Raw genomic sequence first — 24,699 nt, forward strand, 5'->3', positions numbered from 1 at the left:
AGAGCGATCTGTTTTGTTTAACTGCCATCCCATTAGTCTTCTTCCTATCATAAGCAAGGTTTTTGAATCTTTAATTAACAAACACTTAATCTCTCATCTTGAATCTAATAACTTACTTTCTGATCATCAATATGGATTTCAATCTTCTCGTTCTACAGCTGATTTGCTAACAATAATAACGGATAGTATAAAAGTTGTCCTTGATGGACAGCACTCTTCTTCATATCCTGTAACTTTAGGGGTTCCTCAAGGATTAATCCTTGGCCCTATACTCTTTTTAATTTACATTAACGATCTTCCAGATATTCTTACATTTAAGGTGGCATTGTTTGCTGATGATGCTTCCATTTATACATTTCATGATAAGAAGCCAACACTCTCTGATTGATGGAGAGGGCATTTGAGCTTGATAAGGATCTCACTTCTGCTACAGCATGGGGCTCACAGTGGCTGGTGAACTTTAATTCAGATAAAACTCAATTTTTTTCAGGCAATCGTTATCGCAATAATTTAGATCTTCCTATATTTATGAATGGTAAAGTAATCAATGAGTCATATACCCTTCATCTTCTAGGATTAACTCTTCCGATCTTTCTTGGAAAACATATATCAAATTCATTGCAAAATTAGCATCTGCTAAGGTTGCACCTCTTTATCGAGCTCGACATTTTCTTACTCCAGATTCTATTCTCTATCTCTATAAATCTCAAATCCGGCCTTGTATGGAATGCTGTTGTCATATCTGGGGCGGATCTTCTAATGATATGCTTTCTCTTTTAGACAAGGTGCAAAAATGCATTGTTAACATAGTTGGATCTGCTCTATCAGCCAACCTCCAACTATTATCACATTGTCGTAATGTTGCTTCTCTTTCTTTTTTCTACAAATACTATAATGGGCATTGCTTTAAAGAGCTAGCGTTTCTTGTGCTATCTACTAAAATTCATTCTCGTGTAACTCGTCATTTAAATAAGTCTCATCCTTTTTCTGTGACTGTTCCTAATTGCTCCAAAAACTCTTATTCCTCTAGTTTTTTTCCTCGAAAATCGGTTCTTGGGACTTCGCTTCCTTTATCTTGCTTTTCTGATTCATATAATTTGTAATCTTTTAAGTCGTCTGTCAATCGTTATCTTGCTCTACAATCTTCATCTTTTCTCCTCCGGTAACTTCCAACTCTGATTAGCGGTTGTTGGCAGCGTTGGAAGCGAAGTTGTTTAAAAAAAAAAATGCCCAAAAGTGCGCTTTTTTGCTTATTTAAGGTTTAATATCCACATAAATACAATGTTTTTGTATCTTAATATTTTTGGCATTTATTTCAATGAAATGTTCTCATGTGGATTTGTGTTGTGTGTCATTTTTTTGTGTGATTTGTGTTGTGTGTTGTGTGTCATTTTTGAATAATCATTATTAATAAAATTATTCAAAATTTTGTGATGCAGTAACTATTATTTTTTTTAATTTTTGTTACGTGACACTGAGTTTTCTAATTTTTAACACTTAATTTTTAACATAAGTTTTCAAACTTATTTCAAATGATTATTTATAATTTTGTTGTTGTTGTTAGGGTAAAATTGAAATGACTCTAGAAATAATAACAGAGGAAGAGGTTGAATTAAAACCAGCTGGTCAAGGTAGAAACGAACCCAATCTTAATCCAAAACTTGATCCACCAAAGTATGCTATTATTTTTACTTTTTTGAAATTCTAAAAATAATATTTTTCGAAAACTCTTCTAAAACAAGACATGAACACTGATAATTTACTCAAATATTTTAAATAAATGTATTTTTATAAAAATTATTCTTAATAAACTATATTAAAGAAATAAATTTTTAGTCGCCCTGAGACATCTTTTCTGTGGATTACATCTCCGTGGAAAACGCTGAAGTTTATTCTTTGGAAAAGGTACAAATGGCTTATGATTGGTATCCTTGTATTCCTCATTCTTGCATTATTCATTGGAATATTCCTATACAGCATGCCCGTAAGTATTCTTTAAGAAATTTTTGTTATTTAATGATAGTAAATTAGATGTTGCGGTGTTTATTAGCCAATTAGTTAATTTCTTAATTGTTACGGTATCTTACATTTCAATAACTTCTCGTATCTTACGATATCTTATCTTATGAACGTTAAGTTAACTTTTCGTATCATTTGAAATGTTTTTAAATTTAGGGTTATACAGTTAAGAAGATGTTTGGTGTTTAAGAAGGTGTTTAGCGCTTCTAATTTTTATGAGAGTTTACTAATGATTATTTTTCAATGTAATTTTCGTATTTGTTTCTAGAAATCATTTTAGATTAGGTTTTTTCGTGGGTTGTAGAACTTTTTTAAAACATTTTTGAATTTATTTTTGATAAATTTTTTTATTTTTGCTCGTGTTTTTGATTTTTAACTTATTTAGCTAGTATCAACTATTTGAAAATGAATATATATTTCGTAAAAATTTTTTAATTTTTTTCGGGTTTTGATATAAAACTTTATACGATAGAAATAATATTTTTTTTATATGTATATAAAGAATGACGTGACGTAAAAGGGAGTTAATTTTGAGTTAATGTTATGTTGTATTAGTTATAACTAATTTTGAAAATGCAAGTCATATACACACAAAAAACTTGCGGTTTTGTTTTATACTTTTCATTCATCTCCATGGCGACGGTTTCATAAAGGATAAAATGATGAAAGATCTAATTGTGGCTTCGTATTTTCCGACAATTTCTTAATGGGAAATATACTGACTAATATCGTAGGTTAATTATTCATTTATCGTCGCATTAATTATGCAAATACGGAGAATGAGATGAAGTAAAGCGGTTTTTTTTTTGTAAAGTTAAGAAACTGATTTATCGTACCTCATTATAAGGCGTACCAGTTGAAATAAGTGTTTTTTTGGTTGATTTAATGATATTTAATTTAAAAAATTAAAAGACTATGGAAACAAAAGACTTGGATTTCAAGAAAGGTTAGAAAACTAAAAAAAAACTTTTTCTTAAAAAATAATTTTGTCTAATACAATATTGTTGCAATATTGCATATAAATATTTTTTATGAACTTTGTTTTAATTCACATTAAGACTAATTAATTTCCATAAAGTAAATATTTTAAAAAGATATTTTATAAAACTGTATTTAAGCGCTTTTATAAGCGTTTTATATAAAACATATTAAATACGTTTGTGGACAAAAAATGTATACAATGTTGCATTTAGAGCATAAGAGTACATTATAGAGATAACGTTTTAGTTTATTAAAATTCACGATAACGAATATCCTAAAGGTGACAGACCACAGAAAAGACAATTCATCAAAGATTTAAAAAAAGGGGAAATGTTGTCGCTAAATGAAATAAAATGTTTTTACAAAAAAGTAATTTTGAAAAAATTTACCAAAAATCCGTAATGGCGCAAAAAAAGTGTAAAAAACACTTAATTTTTGTGTTTTCAAAACACGTTATCTTGAATTAGACTTAAGAACCGTGAATTAAACTTTGCAGATCTGTTGATAAAGTTATCTTACTCCATTTTACTATTTTTGATAAGTCCTTTTTATATCTAAACATAAATTTTAAAACTCATATTAAGTACAAGACAAATTAGCTTACAATCTTTTAAATTAATTTTTCATACAATGAACAATAGATGTGTTAGTGGTTGCTATGTCGTAAACAATTGTATTAATTTAGATTTTTCTTACATTTCCAAATATAAACTCTGCTTTTGGCGTATTAGGACATTTACAAAAAATCACGCACGTAAACTGGTATTTGTTTTGTCTAATACTTTGATAATAATAAAAACTGGCAATCTCCAATTTACTCACTTTTAATTCTAATCTACATAAATATTTTGTAAACAAAGAATGGTATACATTAGTAATGTTATCAAAGATTGAATTAAGTTTGAATCGGAATCACGCACGGATCAGAAAAACGCAAATTTTAGTTACAAGATAAATAAACTTAATTCCTCGGAAAATATTAGCTTTTGCAGTATAATTTTTTTTAACAATATTTTAGATATAAATAAATATTTCCAGAATTTTAGAGGATTCCACTATTATCATAAAGTCAAAACAATCGTTTAAATGCAGTTCATGTATGGTCACGCTCGGACGTTGCAAGTTTATCTATTTTATGTTATTTTTATGAAAATAAATAGCTTGTGAGTATTTCAAGTAAAATCTCTACAACACATATATAAAATATTTTTGATGAAAAATAGCAGTCATCAAATATTTCTAGCTAGAGTACAGCGTTTCAAAAATCTTTGTATATTTTTCAAACTACTGTAACATAAATGCACAAATAAAAAAATAAAAAAAAGATAAAAGTATAAATATTTAAACATTCAGGAAGTCTAAAATATGAAAATAATATTTTTGTTATAGTTTTTTCTTAAAAAAACCATAACAGTATGCATATTATAAGTCCTAGCTTCGAATAGTAAAAACAAAGAAAAATAAAAACGCACAGAAGTGGAAATGCCCATTATAATACATGACCAACGATACGGGTTTCGAAGTGGAAGGGCACAATCGTCTATTTCTAAAAAAAGTCTTCTATATCTAGAATTTTCTCTAAAAATAATAAAAAGGGTCCTTTAGAAAAAAAGTGGGGGAGGGGGAGGGGGGACGTGCTCCTCCTCCCCCCGTCCTGGCAGTGCTTTCAATTACATTAATACTGTCAATTACATTGAAGTTTGGACTTTCTGAGATTTCTGTTAATATTTTTATCTTTTCAATGATATACTTCATGAAGAAAAGAGTAATAATAAAATCAAAAGTTGTTACTTTTTTTAGAAGTCACATTGCCTTAGTTCTCGTGTTAGTATCGAAAATCTTATTATTTGAGATGCTCTGAAGAAGATCAATAACCTTCTCTAAATACTGATTTAGAGCCTTAACAGACTTTCTCGTGCGGTAAACCTTGTTCTAGGCAGGTTTACAAGCTGTATTGCATTTTCAATGTCTTTAAGTTTTTTTTTTAAATGATTAAATCTTTTTGTGCTTGATGTGAAGAAAACATGCAACTGTTCGAGAACATTAAACAATTCTCGTACTAAAGTACTACATTGCAAGCATGTTCAAGAGCAGTGCTTGTTCTGTAATCTTGGCAAGGTACGTAGGGCACATTATGGCCTACTTCTTCTGTTATATACTTTTGTACTCCCTTAAATTGTCCAGACATTGAACTCGCGTAGTCATACGACTGAAAGGCCATCTTTGATGTGTCAATGCCTTCTTTATGTAAAGAAGATAAAAATATCTCAGCCATCTCTTTTCTAGTCTTATCAGTGCATTTGACTGATTTCAAACGTCTTTCCCGAATCTCACCGTTTTCACTGGCCGTTCTCACAACTATTCTCATTATGTCCTTGTGTTTGCTGTTAACTTTGTTAATAATCTGGCTCTTCAATTCAGTTGCAATTAAACTAATCATTTCATTTTGAGACGATGGACTCGTGTTTGTAACTCTATATGGACAAAGGGCTTTAACTTCAATCCAGGCTTTTAGTGTGGGATTGTTGCGAGAGATGAGATTCACTACTGCAACAAAGTTTCCTTAGTGAGCACTGGCAGATTCCCAAAACGCCAGTCATTGGCTTCCTAAAGTCTTGCATGTATCGAAAAGAGTTTCGAAAGTTTTTTTATTCTGCACCTCTATTATTTGTTCTTCTATCAAAGCAAGTCTCTTGGATTTATCAATAAGGTGATCCCTTTTTCATAAGAAAGTGACAATATTCACTTAATGCAACTTTATGTGCTTGAGAGATAAGGTGCGCTTGAAGCTTCCCAAGTTTTTCTTTCCCATAGCTTTTCATCTTGGACCAAGATCTTACCCCAACATTTATCCAAGCATCTTCAGTTTTTCCCTTCTTTCCAACAACCTTGGGGAAAAAGCAGCAGACAAAACAATGTTACATCCTTCTGGATGCTTTATTCTAAATGTTTAAACGCTTTGTACAACTGAGGATTAAATCTATTTCTACCGTCACTTGGGAAACTAGCAAGTTTTGGTAGGTGTGGCCCTAAGTTTTCTTATAAAAGCGTTTTTCATTTCGAAATTTTTGACATTTCGATCACAGAACTTGTTACAATCACAATTTCAATGGCAACGAATTTTTCATTGACTAATTCTTTTTTACAATATTTTTTATAAATGTCATTACAATCGTTAAGAATATCAATTAAAATACCCAGTTTTCCCATGAGTGAAGGCCAATTTGTTGTTTCACTGCTTACTTCAGTAGTATCCAAGGCAATAACATTCGTGTCATCCTTTTTTTCTCGGCCAGGAAACTGGGGTAAACGATCTGATTCAGAATTTAATTCTGTAAATTTCTCTGCTTGTTCCAGTACAACAATAAAACCCCTTTTGCGTCCTTATCTTGAATTTCTGAACTTGCGTCCTCTTCAAATTTTTTATCATAAGATGTTGTTTCTTCTTCTATAGATATACCACATGTTGAATTTGATGTTTCAATTATTATTTTGTCTTCTAAAACATCATCCATTTTTAAGCATCCCTATATTATAAGATAAATGACCTTTTTTTTTTTCTTTATTTTTTTAGATACCTTTTCTTCATTCACACCAATGCGCCCCTTGGATATCTGCCGCCCGGGACAAACTGTCCCTTTCGCTTCCCTCCTCTCGGTGACACTGCTCTTATGATAATAAAATAATACTAATAACCTTATTATATATTCTTATTCATATTAGGCTTTATCCTACAAACCTAATTCTGATCCTACTTTAGTATACTTTTTTACTTTAGTATACTGACAATCGAAAGTAATTACAGGCGCAAAGCGTTCCTATCAGACTTTAGCATTTATTTTCTTTTACCTTCTTATAAAAACTTTATATTAAATTGTAATATTAAAAATGAAATCATATCATTTTAAATGATATCATATAATAATATCTCTGCCGAATAATATAATAGAAGCTGAGTCAATAAATCTATTCAAAAATAAACTATTATTATAAATTCAGAGATTTGCAAAAACTTTTTATTAAAACAAAAATAAAAACAATAACATAACAGTAAACACCTATTTAGTCAAATACTAATACAGTGCAATATCTACTGTTATTGCACTCCACAACTGTTTTAAAAACAGTTGTCCCAGCTATTATTTATTATTATTGTTATTATTATATCTTACATACGAAGACAGAAATGTTAAAATCAATGCATGGAAATAAATTTTCACATGTTCCAAAGCATGTTTCACATGTTGCAAAAAAAGTAATAACTGCTTTTAGTTAAACATACAACAAACTTAAACTTGTTGCTGCCATTTTTATTGTTGATAACAAAAAAAGAGTAGCGCAAAAAAAAAAGTGGAAATCAAAACGGCGTTTGGTCATAACAAAAAAGTTCACTTCGTGATTTATTTCGTCTTGTGGAAAACGACCTTATGTCGTTTAATAAACGTAAAGTTTATTTGTCAAAGAAAAAAAAAAAAAAAAAAAAATCTATCTTCGATATATTTTTGCAAACTTTTTAATTTTATTTAATTAGATAATATTTTTTCATTTTATCACCGATTTCCCAACTGTCCCAACTCATAGCAAGGAAATTCCCAACTTTTCTCTTTCCAAGATTCAAAGGGAGGTGTGTGTGGGGGGGGGGGGGTAGGAAGAATCCCCCAACTCCCTCCAAAGCGACGCCCCTGCATTGACTTAAATATATCTTCACACCATCTGTAGGGTATTTTAGGGTATTATGAGACCTTAGGCAAAAATTAGAATATTTTCAAAAAATAATAATACTGGACCAAAAATTTATGTGAATAAACAATTTTTAGGAAGCACTACTAATGATCCACTGAGATATTTAGGGACCCGTAAATTTTTATTAAAAAAACAGAGGTTTTAAAAAAGTAGCATGTTTGCTCGTATCACCCAGACCACTTGTTTATAGGAGCACTTTAAATTAGCTTAGAAAAAATTAAACTAGGTTAGTAAAAAAATACCAACGTGACTATTATAACTAATTTGTAGAATATAATGGTTCCTTATTATCAAAACTTTTCATTAAGAGATAAGAGATTTTAAGTTTTTATTAAAGCAATACTACATTGTTTTACGCAAAAAAAAAAGAAAAAGAAAACTTGTTTGTTATTTTTTCAATTTTATCAACTCAAATTTAAAATACAGAAAGATATTTAGTATTGTTAAAATATTAAAAATTTTTACAATGTTTTGCTTTTATTCAAAAAGCAATTAAAACTAGGTAATTTCACTGAAAAAAACTGGTTAATTTGAGCATGATCATATTACAAAAATGGTATCTTTAAATAAAGTCAAAAATAAATGTTTCTATTCATTGTGTTTCGAACAAAAATGGAACGGATTTCTAGTAAACATATTTTTCTTTATAAACAATTATATTTTTTATTATAATATAGAAATGTCGCGCCGCAGGTTCTTCCATGCGTAATGATATTATCTTAACAACGCAAACAGTGGAATAACATTTTAATTAGATGAAAGTCGTTAATTACTGCATATAAATTTACGCTAATTTACGGACCTAAAAATAGTTGCTATTAAAAATCACCGCCAGCTTTTTAAATAATAACTACAGCACATAATATTTTCTTTCTAAAGAAATCATTACGTGCTGTAATTATTATATTAATATGTAAATATTATCTTTAGAGAGCTGCATTTTCTTTTGACAAACTTGATGGAACGTTATAAAAGCTTGTTTAATGGGGCAGTTTTAATGTACTCGTCATCTAAAGGGACACAGCCATTTTCAACGGATAAAAATTATTACAAGATAGATTCTTTATTCTCTCTGATTATTTACTAAACTTATTTAATAATTTAATACTTATCTACAAATTTTTTGTTAATGTTTTTTTCGACTAACAAACCTTACAATCTTTATTTTCTACTTTTATTAAATATTTTAATAATCTAATAAGACTTTTATTGCACCAATCTATCATGTAATATTTTTATTATTGCGTAAGCCTCTGATGTATTGCTTTTATTGTTGCGCCATTTTCTCAAGTAATGCTTTAAATAACTACTTCGGAAATTTTTTCATATTTAGTCGTAAATTTATCAGAATTTAAAAATTAATTTATAAAAATTATAGATAAAGCACCCGTAGCGCAGTGGTTAGCCTAAGAAGCAAGAGATCCATGGTTCAATGACAGCCGTGGGCAAGTTTTGTATTATCGGTAAGGAAAAAAGCGTGAATTTCCTTTCAAATCTTCCTCTTCCTCTTCCTCTTCGCTCTTCCGCGGTGCTCTGTGATAAGATCGTAAAGACTTCTTGGGGCACCTAAAATAAAAACTTCAATTAAAAAAAAAAGAAGATGTCGAGTCTCGGTTTATTGTCTGCTATCGGTGCGATACCTTACAGTATTGATATTGAGATCACGCAATACTGGCATCGAAAGTATCGGTTATCGGTGAAATCGTTTGGTACCGATACCGATTGTATCATTTGGTATCTCAGCTCGGTCTTCACAAGAACTTGTGTTTTATTTTCATAACGATTATTAATTTGAAATATTAAATTTACATAACAGCTGAGCTGTATATTAGGGTGGATAGGGTGTATTTGTATTGGGTGGATAATTTTCATCGCAAAAAAGAAAATTTTTTTGATGATAAATATTCCAAAGGAGCGAATCGATGTGCATTATTTATAACAGGAAAGTAAAAATATATTTTTTGATTTAGATGAGCAATTTTCATTGCATAAAAAAAAAAGAAAAATTAATGAAAACAATTATTCTTGAGGAACGAATCAATGTGCGTTAGTTATATCAGGAAAGTAAATTTTTTTTTTTGATTTGGATGAGTTCTTCAGGTCTTCGAATAATTTCAAGAACCGGGTTCTAATATTAGTGACATTATTTTTTTCGTCTAAACTGTGTCAACCTGGGACTCAAAAGAAGCAGAACAATATTGAAATCATGAAATAATATTGATTTCAAAAGCTAAAGTTTTAAAATATATTTTTTTTTGTTGCTAAAAATCACAAGTTTTTAACATATTTTGCAATAAATCAACTTTTTAAGTGCATTTTTGTCATTTTTTTGAAATCACTCTTTTGTATAATAGAAATTCTCAAAGATTGTGTAGTATTTTATAACATTATATTTATCATTTAAATCCTCATCTGGTATTGCTGTTTTAAATTAAATAATTGTGTGGTATCGCTTCCAGATTTTTTAATTTCTCATCTGGTATTGTTATTGTAATGTTTTCTATCGTAATTAATAAGAATAAGAATTAGTTTTGGTTTTTATTCATCATTTATTTTTATATTACATTAAATTGTTGCAATTTATTATATTATGCTAAACTGTGTGCAGATTCTCATATCATTAATCCAGTTCTATAGAGTTGAGCGCTACGGCTTTTATTCCGTTTATGAGAGAACTCCTTTTTTTTTATTTGTTTAGGTGCCCCAAGAAGTCCTTACGGTCTTACCACAGAGCACCGCGGATGAGGATTTAAATGGAAGTTCACGCCTCCTTCCTAACCGTTGTCACAAAAGTTGCCCTGAGGTGGGGTTTGAACCACGGATACTTTGTTTCTGAGGCAACTCCTCGTGCGGAATTTATGTCCAGGGAAATAGTTTTGCAACCATTATTGAGTGTTTTTCATATAATACATTACCTGAAACAATATTTTCTCCTTCTGGCCTTGTCATTACTGATCGTAGATAAAATCTTGACAGTGACAAGGTAGATAAACTTGTCTTTATAATGCAGAACTATTCCGCTCTTGAGAACTATGTCAAAAAATACCCTATGGAACAAAAAAGTAAAAGCGTTATACGACATGAATGTTGCCCCATGGAACAAAAAAGTAAAAATATTATACAACACTTTTATTATTATAAATATTATATATCTTTTTCAATATTAATAAAAAAAACCCTCATATATCAACAAAAGTACAACAAAGGAAAAAAGAGCAAATGGACAATAACCAAAGTCTTCTAGATGGTTACATTAACTAACCTCTAAATCCCAACCCTCGAAATTAGGAAAAATGAGGTCGGCAATAATTTAAAGGTCGGCATCAGGTCGGCAAAAAAAGTTTGATACAAAGGTCTTACCATAAAACATAAAAACGAGGTCGGTAATTATATGCCGACCTCAAATATTTTAAGATCGGCAGTTAGGTCGGCATTGCCGAATGCCGACCCTATATATATATATATATATATATATATATATATATATATATATATATATATATATATATATATATATATATACATATATATATATATATATATATATATATATATATATATATATATATATATATATATGCATATACATATATATATAATAATACATAAATAATAATAATATTAGTATATATATATATATATATACATACATATATAATAATAATATTAGTATATATATATATATATATATATATATATATATATATATATATATATATATATATATATATATATATATATATATATATATATATATATATATACTTACATATATAATAATAATATTAGTATATAAATATAAATATAAATATATATATATATATATATATATATATATATATATATATATATATATATATATATATATATATATATATACATATATATAATAGCAAAAATCAAATTTTCATTTTTTTTTCTTATTAAAACTATGCAACTACTAGATACCAAACAATTCCTTTTTTTATCGATATCGTGCGATATCGAACCAATAGCGATGGTATCGACATTTGTACATAAGTGATACCATATGGTACGAGACAATCTTTCTCAGTATCATGTGATATCTAACCAATACTGATAGTATCAAAATTACTATATAAACAATACCACACAATACGAGACCATCCTTCTTCTATCAACTTACACAATACCGATTATCTAGTGTCTATTTTTTAATAGATACTTCAATTTTATGAATATAATAAATTCAATACACGCTTGTTAAATTTTTCTGTTTCAACGGAAAGAAAATTATGATCTGTTAAATCAAACTGACTTCTTTGAAAACACCTCATGTGTATATTTTTTTCATCCAACACATCAAAGTGGCTAACACCAATTCAAAAGAATTTCTTTAATAATGAAATTATATTATTCAGTTTACTTAAGTCGTATTTTACTTTAGCAAGCATTAAAAAAAAAAATTGTCAAAATTTATCTCTTTTATTCAACATATCTCCTGCTTTAGTTTGTTGCTTTGGGAAATGGTATCTCTTTAAGTAAAAAACCTTTTCATTTTTTTTATAATGTATTTTGTTAATTCAATTACTAATATGTTAACATAGATACCCTAGCAATCCATTAGAATTAACTTTGCATTTTCAATCCTATAACTTTAGTATTTTATTTTAATGATATATATTCAAAGTTATGTAGGCATTTCAGTGTTTCTATACAGGAATTTTGAGCAGACCACTGTAGTTTTGCTAATCAATTACTTAGTGAACCATCAATGGCAGCTAGAAAAAGTGGCCAGTTGATGACTATTAAAATGTCGGAAAGTTATCGGCTTGCTATTTATAGCGGTTGCCACCAATGGTCCACTAAGTAACCGATCAGCAAATCTCCAATGAACCGCTAACCCGATTTGCTGGGTGTGCATAAATGGAAAACAATTGTACTGTGTTTGACCATAAAGTCTTTATTAGTAATTCTTTATTAAATAGATCTCTGAAAATTGGTATTAAAATTTTTAAAAATGGCCAATGGAAGACTCATTTTTTTAATTATCTAAATAAGTTAGTTATTTTATCAGACTGCTACCAGCACCAGCTTATTTTTGACTGTAGGCAAAATTGATGGCGAATAATTTTATTCTTAAATAATTTCATATCAAAGTTATGAAAAAGCACAACCAATGCCGATATCCTCATATTACATAAATTGTCAACATCTTGTTGGCCGTCGTAATAGGTTTGATGTCGTCATCATCGTTGATTTGTAACTAGTTAATGGCTTTGTTATTAGACCTCTGACAGTTTACTTTCCTTATTTAGACTAGTTTAACCAAGTTCACTACCAATAAGTTTTTTACCTTTAAGACTTGGGCGCAAGTTTCAAAAATGAGTTCCCATATTTTTATTGAACGTGACAAGCACATTCAAGCGATTCAAAATTTAAATTGTCATATGGTTTTGAGAAAGCAATATGGCAATATAAATTAATTGCATTAAAAAATATGACAAAAATGAGGTGTCACAACCCCTTATATATAAAGTTTTTTTTCAAGTTATTCCTTAACAACTAGACAACTAGTGAGAAAATGATGCAATTGTCTCACAGAATTCCGTCTCTCCAGACAATTTCTCTTGGTTAGCATTACAAATATAATTTTACTTGGAATGAAGATATCCATTATGGGTTGTTTTTTTTATCATATTTGTATCTAAAAATACAAGGAACAAATAAAGCGTTTCTGTTTTGTGACTTACTTTTGAGAACTACAAAAGCAACAGATGCTTTTAGTATGATAAAAAGTTTTTTACAAAACACGAAGCAGATTAGAAGAATAAGCTTGGGGGTGATGAAGGACCTAAAACGCTTGGAAAATTTTCTCCTGCCTAGGATGATGAATACTGAATCTTCTTGAATCTACTCGTAGATTTTTGCTTCTTTCTCCTTGATACTTGCTATGCAACTCTTCCTGCTATCTCCTAATGAAGGTACAGCTCTAAAACTCGTTTTAATAGTTCTGAGGCAGGCTGGTAGAAAGGTTTCCCGAACTCTATGGTAGCTTTCAGAGAGGGTGGTTTCATCAAGTATTAACAGTGCCATGTTGCGCATGGATGGTGTCACTGTTAATGTTTTTGGTGCGCATTGTCGAGGCCACATAAAGAGCCCTAAGTTATGTCTTTGTGTTAATTAACAGAACTGAAACAAATGCATAGCTCTTAGAAGGCCGTGCTCTATCTATGAATGAGATTAGTACTCTTTAAACTTAAACCATGCCAAAAGTGACCAAAAATAATAAACAAAAAACCCTCCTCACCACCTTACTGTTTTAATATATCTTTTACAAATATTTGTAGTCTGGGAAGCAACCTTTCATCAGTTGAATCTTATCTCTTGCAAAGTTCACAGACTTGCTTGCTCTTAGTAAGATTAATTTAAATTCCGCTATTCCTTCTTTAGATCTCAGTGTTGATGGGTACTATTCTTTGATTCGCAAAGACTTCAATAGTCAAGTGCTTAGATTATTCATATGCATCGATTCGCCTATTTGTCGTAAAATCAGGTTAAATCCTTTGACCATTCTTTTATATGCTTGCATAATGATGCTTTTATAAACTTCCCCTCAGAACCGTGTTTATTATTACCGGCGTTTCGAACAGTCTATGCACCAATACCTAGTTTATCCAGTCAGATAAACGTTATTGCCATTTATGTTTTACGCCTGCTCCAAATAAAATAAAATAATATATATATATATTATTTTATATATATATATATAATATATATATATTTATATATATATATATATATATATATATATATATATATATATATATATAATATATATATATACATATATATATATATATATATATATATATATATATATATATATATATATATATATATATATATATATACATATATATATAACTTTATTATAAACACAACAAGTCGCTAAAATTTGTACTTATTGTTTAAATTAACTCAAGCCGATAAGATATAATTTAAATAAAATTATAAAGACAATAAAGTTATACAAATTTTAACGCCGTCATAGATACCTAGACCAAATATTGTTAACCGATCAAAAAAACAGATTTTGAATAAAATTATAGCAACAACGACAAAAACATTAAACGAAACCACTACAACATCAAACATCAAAAACTAGTTGAACGGGAAAAACATATATATATATATATATATGTATAAAAAATGACAAAAAAACTAACATGTTCACATATTTACACACACATATGCATACATACAGATATATAGTGACAGATCCAGGATTTTTTGGCGTTTTGAGCTAACTTCCAGACTTGGAGTAAACTCAAAACACTTGTATGTTTATGCTTATGTCAAATAATGATGCTTTGCAAAAAATTGCGATGATTGGAGGCTGGGAGCAAAAAACCTCCTTAAACTTCATCCCCAAAAATGTGAGGGGCAACAAGTTGATAAAAAATTTTTTTGTACTATTCTCAACTAGACTTATATTCATCTATAAATTTTAAGTTTCATAGTGTTATTTCTCAGCGTTCAAAAATTATGACCATATAAAATTTATAAACCCCTCAATTTGAGGGGGGTTTAAACTTTATATGGTCAAAAAATAAATAAATAAGGAAGAACATATAAAAGTATATAGAAAATATTAAGGATGAGATCAAACAATGATAAGTCTAATTTCGTCTTCTTCTAGCCCCAGTCACATGACTAGGGCTAGAAGAAGACGAAATTAGTCTTATCATTTTTTGATCTCACAGACGAAATTAGTCTTATCATTAGTCTTATCAAATTAGTCTTATAATTTTTCCTTTTATTAATTACGATTGTAAATTTTTCTTACTAACTGGCAAATACATAACATTATTCATTAAAAACAAAGACATTTATTTTAAGAAAGTTCAAAAAAATTTTTGCAACAAAATTTTTGAGTCTATTTACGCACAAGGGTATTTTAATGTTGTGCTAATGTATGTACTGTAAAAAGTGTCAATATTGGCGTATAATGAGGTAGTCGTTGTTCACTAGGAAAAATTCTATCCTACAAAGATAGATTATTATTTTTGTTATATTTGATGCAGGTGATCTGCGGTACTTGAACTAGACTGAGCAATGAAAGCCCACAAAGAAATATAAAACGTTTCTATTAAAAAAACTTTTTATAAAGGAGTATAAATAATAAAAACGAAGAAAAACGAACAGATTTTAGAATAAGCACAGATTCATTTAAAAAAGAAAAAGCTAATACACAAATCATTGTCAACAGTATTTTTATCGGTAAAGTATACCTAAAACAAAATAAAACACATAAGTAACCATAAATCTTCATTAAATACAAAAGTTTAACTTACTTTCTAAAATATATATATATATATATACATATATATATATATATATATATATATATATATATATATATATATATATATATATATATATATATATATATATATATATATATATATATATATATATATATATATATATATATATATATATATATATATATATATATATATATATATACATATATGCATATGTATATATATACATGCAGATATATCAATATTTAAAATTAATAAATATAAAATAATCGCGTTTATTATTTCCGGCGTTTCGAAGATTTTCAGCACCTTGAATAGCTGAGAGAATGACTAACTAATAACTCAGCAGATTCTATCTTTAGTCCAGTTTTGTTTCTTATCTACATTAATAATCTTCCTGACAACCTTACATCTGAAGTAGCTTATTTTGCTGATGTCTCAGCTTTATACTCGTGTCTTGACAAAAAGTCTTTTATTTTTGATCACTTAGAACAAGCAGTCGATCTTGAACCTTATCTCACTTCTGTAACAGATTGGAGCTTGCTGTGGATTATGAACTTTAACTCCAATAAAACTCAGTATTTTACTGCAAACAGCTTTCGCAATACTGTCAACATTCTTTTATTAGTAAATGGCAACCCTATCACCAAGTCCTCTTCTTGGATTATCATTTGCAACTGACCTCTCATAGAAACCATATATACAATCAATCGCTAAATTAGCATCTGCTAAGTTGCTTCTATTTATCATGATTGCTATTTTTTTATTCATGATTCCATTATCTACCTCTACAAATCTCTTATTCGTCTTTGTATGGAATGCTGTTATCATATTTGGGCTGGTTCTTCTAATGATGCTAGTTCCATCAACTAAAACTCATTCTCCTTTGACTTTTCATTCAGCAAAGTCTCATTCTTTCATTGTATCTGTTCCTGCATGCTCTAAAAATTTTTAGAGCATGCATTCGTTTAGTTTTTTTTCTTGCATTTCAACCCTTTGAAACTCTATCCCATCTTCATGTTTTCCTTAATCATACAACCTACAATTTTTCAAGTCTTCTATCAACCGTTTCTATGCTTTATAACTCTATTCTTTTTCTCTCAACTTAATAATTTTGCTTGCAGTCTTGTTGGGAGTGAATTAGAGTAATAAAATAAAAAAAAAATAAAAAATGACATTACCCGCAGTAAGTATTAAACTTACTGTATCAAACTTTTGGTCTTTTCATTGATAAATGAAAGACCACACCGTATAAGCTTCTGGGAGCATCTTAAATGTAATACAATATTAATTTAAAAAAATACAAAAAATATTGGAGTAATATATATTGTATTTTTGGTATCTAAAATTAATATTTGTGCGTTAGCTTAACTTGCACAAATTAGTTCAGACAGGTTAATTTTACAAACATTTTCATTTTTTATTGCTTAAATCTTCTTTACCACAACAAATGTTAAACTCTATAAGTGTTATTGGTGCTTATAGGTTATTATTCACAATGGGTTTAAAATCTGTTGTTTAATTTACAACCATAGTCCTCAGACGGTGGGAACCTTCAAGGGCGTTGTTCGTGTAATTTATGCAGCATGTTTAGAAAAAATAAACCACAGAATTTGTGTAAGAGTGCTAATATCTTTTGTTACTTATTACCGTGCAATCACTATTATCACACGTTTCTCATCACCATTCTATCTCTCTTATCACAAGTTCATAATCACCGTTCTATCTCTATTATCACACGTTTCATATCACCATTTTATCTATATTATCACTCCTTTCTTGTAGCTGTTCTATTTTTATTATAACACGTTTCTCATCACCGTTCTATCTCTATTTTCACACGCTTCTTATCACCGTTCTGTCTATATTATCATTTATTATCACTGTTCTACTTCTCTTATCATACGTTTCTAATCACTTTTCTATCTCACTTATCCCATGTTTCTTATAACCGTTCTATCACACATTTCCTACTTTCGTATACTCCAACGTGTGATATTTGTTATTGTAAAGCGTGTACACGAAATAAATGTGAAAGAATAAGTTCGTCATTTTTTATCAGTGGTTGTATTAAAATCTTTTTAATTGTTTTGAATTTTGTTTACAACGTGTTGTGGTTTCAAAAAAATATGTTAGTTTTTGGATTTAACTTGAAATTAGTTTTAAAAATGACAAAAGAAGAAGACGTAAGAGAAAAAATTATGCACAAATATTTACAAAATCCTAATAGTAGCTACAATTTGATAGCAAAATCGTTGCAAATACATCCATACACCGTTGGTCGTGTTATTCAACGTTTTTCTCAAACAAAATCGATCAAACGCAAATCTGGTGGTGGAAAAAAGGAAGATTTTAAAGATATAAAACAAGTTAGAAAACTGGTTAACAGTTTAAAGAATAACCTAAGCCTTTCACTAAGGGATCGCGAAAAAATATATGGATTTTCTCATAGTTTTGTTGCAAATGTTAGATGAAACAAACATGGTTTTCATTCTTTCAAAGCACAAAAAGTGCCTAACCGCCCTGCAACTCAACAAAAAAGTGCAAGAACCCGCGGCAGAAAGTTGTATGACAATTTTATTTCTAAAAATTATTGTATTATTGAAGACGATGAAACTTATTTCAAGTACGATCATCAACAAATTCCTGGTGCTGTTTATTATATTGCCAAATATAGAGGAAAAGCAGATAAGAAATTTAAATCACAAAACATGAAAAGTTCGCTAAAAAAGCTTTGATTTGGCAAGCTATTTGCATTTGTGGCAAAAAATCAGCACCTTATATTTCTCAGTCCACACTTTCTGGTCAAATATATGTTAAAGAATGTTTACAAAAACGCCTTTTACCTCTCATTAAATCACACAATAACAGACCTGTATACTGGCCTGGTTTAGCTTCAATTCATTATTGTAAACTAGCTATGGAATGGTATAAAAAGAATAATGTGAAATTTGTTCCTAAAACAGAAAATTCTCTAAACTGCCCAGAATTGAGAGTTATTGAAAAGTACTGGGCTATTATGAAAAGAAAATGAAAAAAAAAAAAAGTTTTGCAAAAACATCAAAGCTATTAAAATATCATTTAAAAAAGCATCAAATAGGTTTGATTCTTATTCTGTGCGCAAGCTCATGGGTACCACTAAAGCAAAAGGTCGAAATTTTATTTGATTCCCACAGGAATAATTAAGTTTTTTTTTTTTAATGTTTGATCTTCTTATATTATTATATTAAAATTATTACTTGGTTCGAAATAAAAATTGAGAAGTACTTTTTTTTAGTTATTTTTCTACTTTCATATTTATTTCGTGTACACGCTTTAAATATATTGGATTTAAAATATGGATTTAAAAATATATATGGATTTAATATGGATTTAAAAAAAATTAATTCAACAGAGCATGCAATTATTCAGCTTACAAGAAGTATATCAGACTCATTTAATAATTCTAAATTCACATTGGGAGTATTTATTGATTTAGCGAAAGCGTTTGATACCATTAATCATAAAATTCTTGCTAAAAAATTAAAATGTTGTGGTATAACAGGCAATGTTTTAAAATTGTTAAAAAGTTATTTAACTAATCGCAAACAATTTGTTTACGCCGATGAAACATTATCATCAAATTTGTTAAATATTACATGTAGAGTTCCTCAAGGATCCATATTAGGACCTCTTCTTTTCCTTATTTATATTAATGATTTATACAAAGCCTCGGATTTAATAACAATTATGTTTGCTGATGACACCAATTTATTCATGTCACACAAAAGCATTCCTACTTTATTTAGTTGCTTAACCATCGAGTTAATCAAAATATCTGACTGGTTTAAGACTAACAAATTATCTCTTAACATTGATAAAAATAAATGGGTTCTTTTCCATCCTCTTATCAAAAAACATAAACTGCCAATTAACATGCCTCATCTTGTTATTGACAATATACAAATTAAATAAGTAACAGTAACCAACTTTCTAGGTGTTTGTATAGATGAAAATCTTACATGGAAAAGTCACATTAAAAACTTATCAAGTAAAATTTCAAAAAGTATAGGAATATTGTACAAAGCAAGAAATGTTTTAAATAAACGTACTTTAGTACAATTATATCACTCATTTATTCATTGTCACATAAACTATGCAAACATTGCTTGGGGTAGTGCAAAGAAAATTAAACTTAAACCTCTTTATTGTCAGCAGAAGCATGTAGCACGTCTCATATATTTTAAAGACCGTTATACTCATGCCAAGCCTCTATTATTTGAAATGAAAGTTTTTAATATATATGAGCTTAACATTTTTAATATTCTTTGTTTTATGTTTAAATGTAAAACCAATTCATCCCCTATTTCTTTCCATAATTTGTATTCATCGAAAGATAAAAATAAATACATTTTGCGGAATGATAATTTTATTAAGCAGCCCATTTTTCAAACAAATCTTTTTAAATTTTGTATTGATTATCGCGGACCATTCTTATGGAATAAAATAGTTTTAAAAAATTTTACTTAGGATTTTATTCATCAAAGTAACTACTTTTCTTTTAAACGAAAGCTTAAAAAACTCATTTTTACAATTGAAGATGTAACAATATACTTTTGATATTTTTTTTTTTTTTTTTTTTTAGTGATCTTCCTTTTTACCCCCTATTTAAATATTAATTTATAAAAATTATATATGCATCATTAACAATTGTAATATATAATAATGTATCTTGTATTTGTAACGGAATATTTTAAGTTTCTTACTTCGTTAACTTATTTCTTATCTTGTAAATATTTTATAAATTTTAACACGATCATTTCTTAGCGGTACTCGACGACAAGACCGTATGGTCTTCTACGAGTTCCCGCGTTCTTTTATTATTTAATAACGATTATTATATATATATATATATATATATATATATATATATATATATATATATATATATATATATATATATATTTTTATTATTATATATTTGTATTTTAAATATTGTTACGAAATGCTTATTTATAATGTAATAAAAAGAACAAAAAAAAAAAAAAAAAAAAATTAAGCTGAAAATTAATGGAAAATGAAAATGATTAAAAAAATTAAAATCATTATATTAATTCTTGTAACTGCAACGTTAACTTCCTGAATCAACTTTAATGCAGTAAAAAGATTGTTGCAAACCTGAATGTAAAGAATAAAAAAAAATCAATGTTAGTAATTTATAATGTTAGTAATTTAACTCAAGATTAAACAAGAGATTAAACTCTTGTTTAATCTCTTGTTTAATCTCTTGTTTAATTTAAACTCTTAATCTTTGATTATATAACAACATGTCAATTACATAAAAAAAGTTGATCGGTGCAAAGTGAGAAATGAATCAACTAATTTTAAGATTTTGAGATGGTGCGTTTTGCGGGGACTTCAGCATTTTTGCTTTAGGATTCTAATTGTTTTGAAGTGCAACCTATTTGGTTCCATGATTTCCTCTTGTATATTTATTCTTATTTGTTTTTCAACTTGTACTTTATTCTTCGTTTTGTTTTGTGCTAAAATGTAAAAATGTAATGTTTATACGTTAAAGTTTTTTAATGTTTTAAATGCGTCGTTTTACTTTTTAACCACTCCATATTCAGTAACCATTCTACATTCAAAAACCATGAAATTCAATAATTTTTTATATAGCCATTGATATTTTATTTACATTTTATCTCTGTTACTTGACTTTTTTTGAAAAACTTATCTGGATACCTGGAGCTATTTTTACAACCAGCAACAAAGCATCGGTAGTTTGGTATTTTGGTAGTGATTTATTTGCTTTACACCAACTCTAAATTGGGAAAAAAATCTTTTTAAAAACATAATAAGACAATAAGTTAATATTCAATAAAGCTGCCAAGTTCATCAATAAAAAAGAAATCAAATATGAAAAGTGTACAAAGTTTTTAGAAGTTTTCCTTGGTAAAAATCTATTACAGAAAAATCATATTGGTTCTGTTGAAGCAAAAAAATCTTTTGAAATAAGGGTATTCAATAAATCAAGATATTTTTTTGATATTAAATCATGAAAATTATGATACTTGCAAATTTTACTGAGGTATGATAAATGCAAATCATATCTCAGTCTAATCGTGTACCTGCATTAACTTAATATGAACTCGTGCAACTTAATAGCTGTGTCCGTAGATGTGACAGTTCTGATTTTAAATATCATTAAAAAAAATCAAGAAACACTACTGCTTATTTTTATTGGTCAACAATTGCAATTGGTCGAAACTCGAAACTCGAAAATTTTTATTGGTCAACAATTGCATGTCGAAACTCGAAACTCGAAAATTTTTATTGGTCAACAATTGCAATTGGTCGAAACTCGAAACTCGAAAATTTTTATTGGTCAACAATTGCAATTGGTCGAAACTCGAAACTCGAAAATTTTTATTGGTCAACAATTGCATGTCGAAACTCGAAACTCGAAAATTTTTATTGGTCAACAATTGGATGTCGAAACTCGAAAAAAAAAAATCAATAGTAAATGAGTTGTTTGATGACTGGTAGTCCACTAGAGACAAACCTCATTAACAACTTTCTGGATACCAACCTCAACAAATCAAACAAATGCAATAATTTAATTTACTAGGAACAAACACCAGTATTTTAATTCAAACATTTGAGCAACTTGGTAACCCATTTCTTAAATAATAATTATACCTTCCTGTTTGACATTCACCAAGAGTAGTTGACTATTACGTAATTACTTATGTACAAAGAATTGAAAAAAGTATTAATTGTTCAGAAAAAGTTTTAAAAATAATGTCAACATTTGTGGAACTACTTAGTTGCAAGTTTTCGAAGAACAGCAGGTGTTGTGTAGAAACTAACAATGGCATTACCAAATGCTATTATACTAGAAAATTTAGAAATATACCTTCGTTACCACCGACAATGTGATCTTACAAAATGATTAAAGTATTATTTTTTCCTTTACTTTTAATATTTCTGTTTCAGCAAGAAAATTAAATTTGAATAATTTTAAACTGCTAAATACGATATAATTACTTAGCATTATATATATAGATATAATTACTTAGCTCTACGATAGCATTACTTTCATTTAAAACTTATGCAAAAAAAAAATATATATTTTTCAGAAATATTGATATATAAATAGTTTTGCCGTTTTGAATTGAATATGAACTCAGTTTTGAATGAGATTTTGTTAAAACATAAAATTTAGAAGTTTCATCTTCTTAATTTCTGACATAAACTTAATAGTATTTTAAACTTTAGTTTACTTAAAAATCAAAAACAGAAAATTTTTTTTTTGTCTCGTTTACTTACTAAAATTGAAAACTATTATATACAAAAATTATAATAAACGTTGTGTTATATTTTGTTGTGTTATATTTTTTTGTGTTATACTTTGTTTAACTTTGACAAAAATGCATTAAGAGACTCAAAAAAATAGAAAATATTTTAAAGATGCTCTCATTATCCTTATTTTTATGAAGTCCACTTAAAAATGCTTACAAACACTTACAAATGCTTACAAATGCTTATGCAAAATTTTTACATAACTTTACAAGACTTTTTTGTTTAGATCACATCAAAGTTTTCGTCCGTTTAAAATCGTCATCTTGGAACGAAAATCAAATATACAACGTTACAGATCGCAAGGTAAAAATAATTAATTTTTTGTAAATCATAAAAGCCAAAACTAAATAATGCTTAAGTATGTTGGAAGAGTAACTAAGTTCTTTTTCTCTCATGATTTTTGTAATTTGTAAGTTTTATCACATAGTGACATAAACCATGGAAACTACGGATATTACTTACACTAGTTGTTGATTTTAATTCTCGATAGCCTCTAATTTTTTTTTTGACAAGGAATAATGTCATATTCAAATATTTTAATATTAAAAACTTCATTTTTCCCAAGAAATAAATTTTTTAAATATAACTTTAAAACTAGTGCACGCGTTCTTATAAAAATATATATCCATATATCCAGAAAATCTTTGCTCAATTTATTTTTCTGCAGCATTGTTCCATAGTTTTTTTGAAATTAAATCAAATTAATAATCTTAAAAAACTAATGTCAATAAACTCTCACTTCGATAATGGATATAAGTAATTTTTTGTGACTCGATATCCAACTGTGACTAAAACAAGTATTTTTAAGCCATACATTTCAGCAAATACTTAATCTAATTTAGTATTCGATTAACTTTTCCGTTTGATTGCTTTGTTGATGGCTTTAACATCTAGATATAATTGTACAGTTTATTTGCATTTAGTACAGTTAAAACGTTATCTTTGTAAATGACTTTGTAAACCGTTTATTTGCTCTATATATATACACACACACATCTACGTATACACATCTACCTATATCAGTTGCAGCACTTGACGGGTTTATATATACATATATATATATATATATATATATATATATATATATATATATATATATATATATATATATATATATATATATATATATATATATATGTATATATAAACCCGTCAAGTGCTGCAACTGATATAGGTAGATGTGTATACGTAGAGGTGTGTATATATATATATATATATTTTTTGTTAGTTCACCTCCCCAAGGCCCAGAAGGCCACTACAGATGAGGAGGCTACTTAATTGTGGTTATACCCCTCTCACAAACACAAACCTTGAGTCCCAG

At 28.2% G+C, this 24,699-nt stretch overlaps 2 protein-coding genes across 3 annotated transcripts in view; both read left to right on the forward strand.

The window, feature by feature from the left end:
* The window catches only part of LOC100213362 (myoferlin), a 51,681-nt gene extending 48,929 nt beyond the window's left edge, over positions 1-2,752 (forward strand). Inside the window, exons 29-31 of the mRNA XM_065793989.1 lie at positions 1,565-1,674; positions 1,837-1,984; positions 2,176-2,752. Of these exons, the coding sequence (XP_065650061.1) occupies positions 1,565-1,674; positions 1,837-1,984; positions 2,176-2,208 (291 nt within the window). The 3' untranslated portion in view covers positions 2,209-2,752. The remainder of the gene's footprint in view (positions 1-1,564; positions 1,675-1,836; positions 1,985-2,175) is intronic.
* A 31-nt stretch (positions 2,753-2,783) lies between these two features.
* LOC100213393 (uncharacterized) overlaps positions 2,784-24,699 on the forward strand; it is an 89,779-nt gene continuing 67,863 nt past the window's right edge. For both annotated transcript variants that reach the window (XM_065793990.1, XM_065793991.1), the window contains exons 1-2: positions 2,784-2,965; positions 23,605-23,681. In XM_065793990.1, the coding sequence (XP_065650062.1) occupies positions 2,935-2,965; positions 23,605-23,681 (108 nt within the window). In that variant the 5' untranslated portion in view covers positions 2,784-2,934. The remainder of the gene's footprint in view (positions 2,966-23,604; positions 23,682-24,699) is intronic.

The sequence above is a fragment of the Hydra vulgaris genome, chromosome 03, assembly GCF_038396675.1.
Source record: "Hydra vulgaris chromosome 03, alternate assembly HydraT2T_AEP".
Classification (NCBI taxonomy): Eukaryota; Metazoa; Cnidaria; class Hydrozoa; order Anthoathecata; family Hydridae; genus Hydra; species Hydra vulgaris.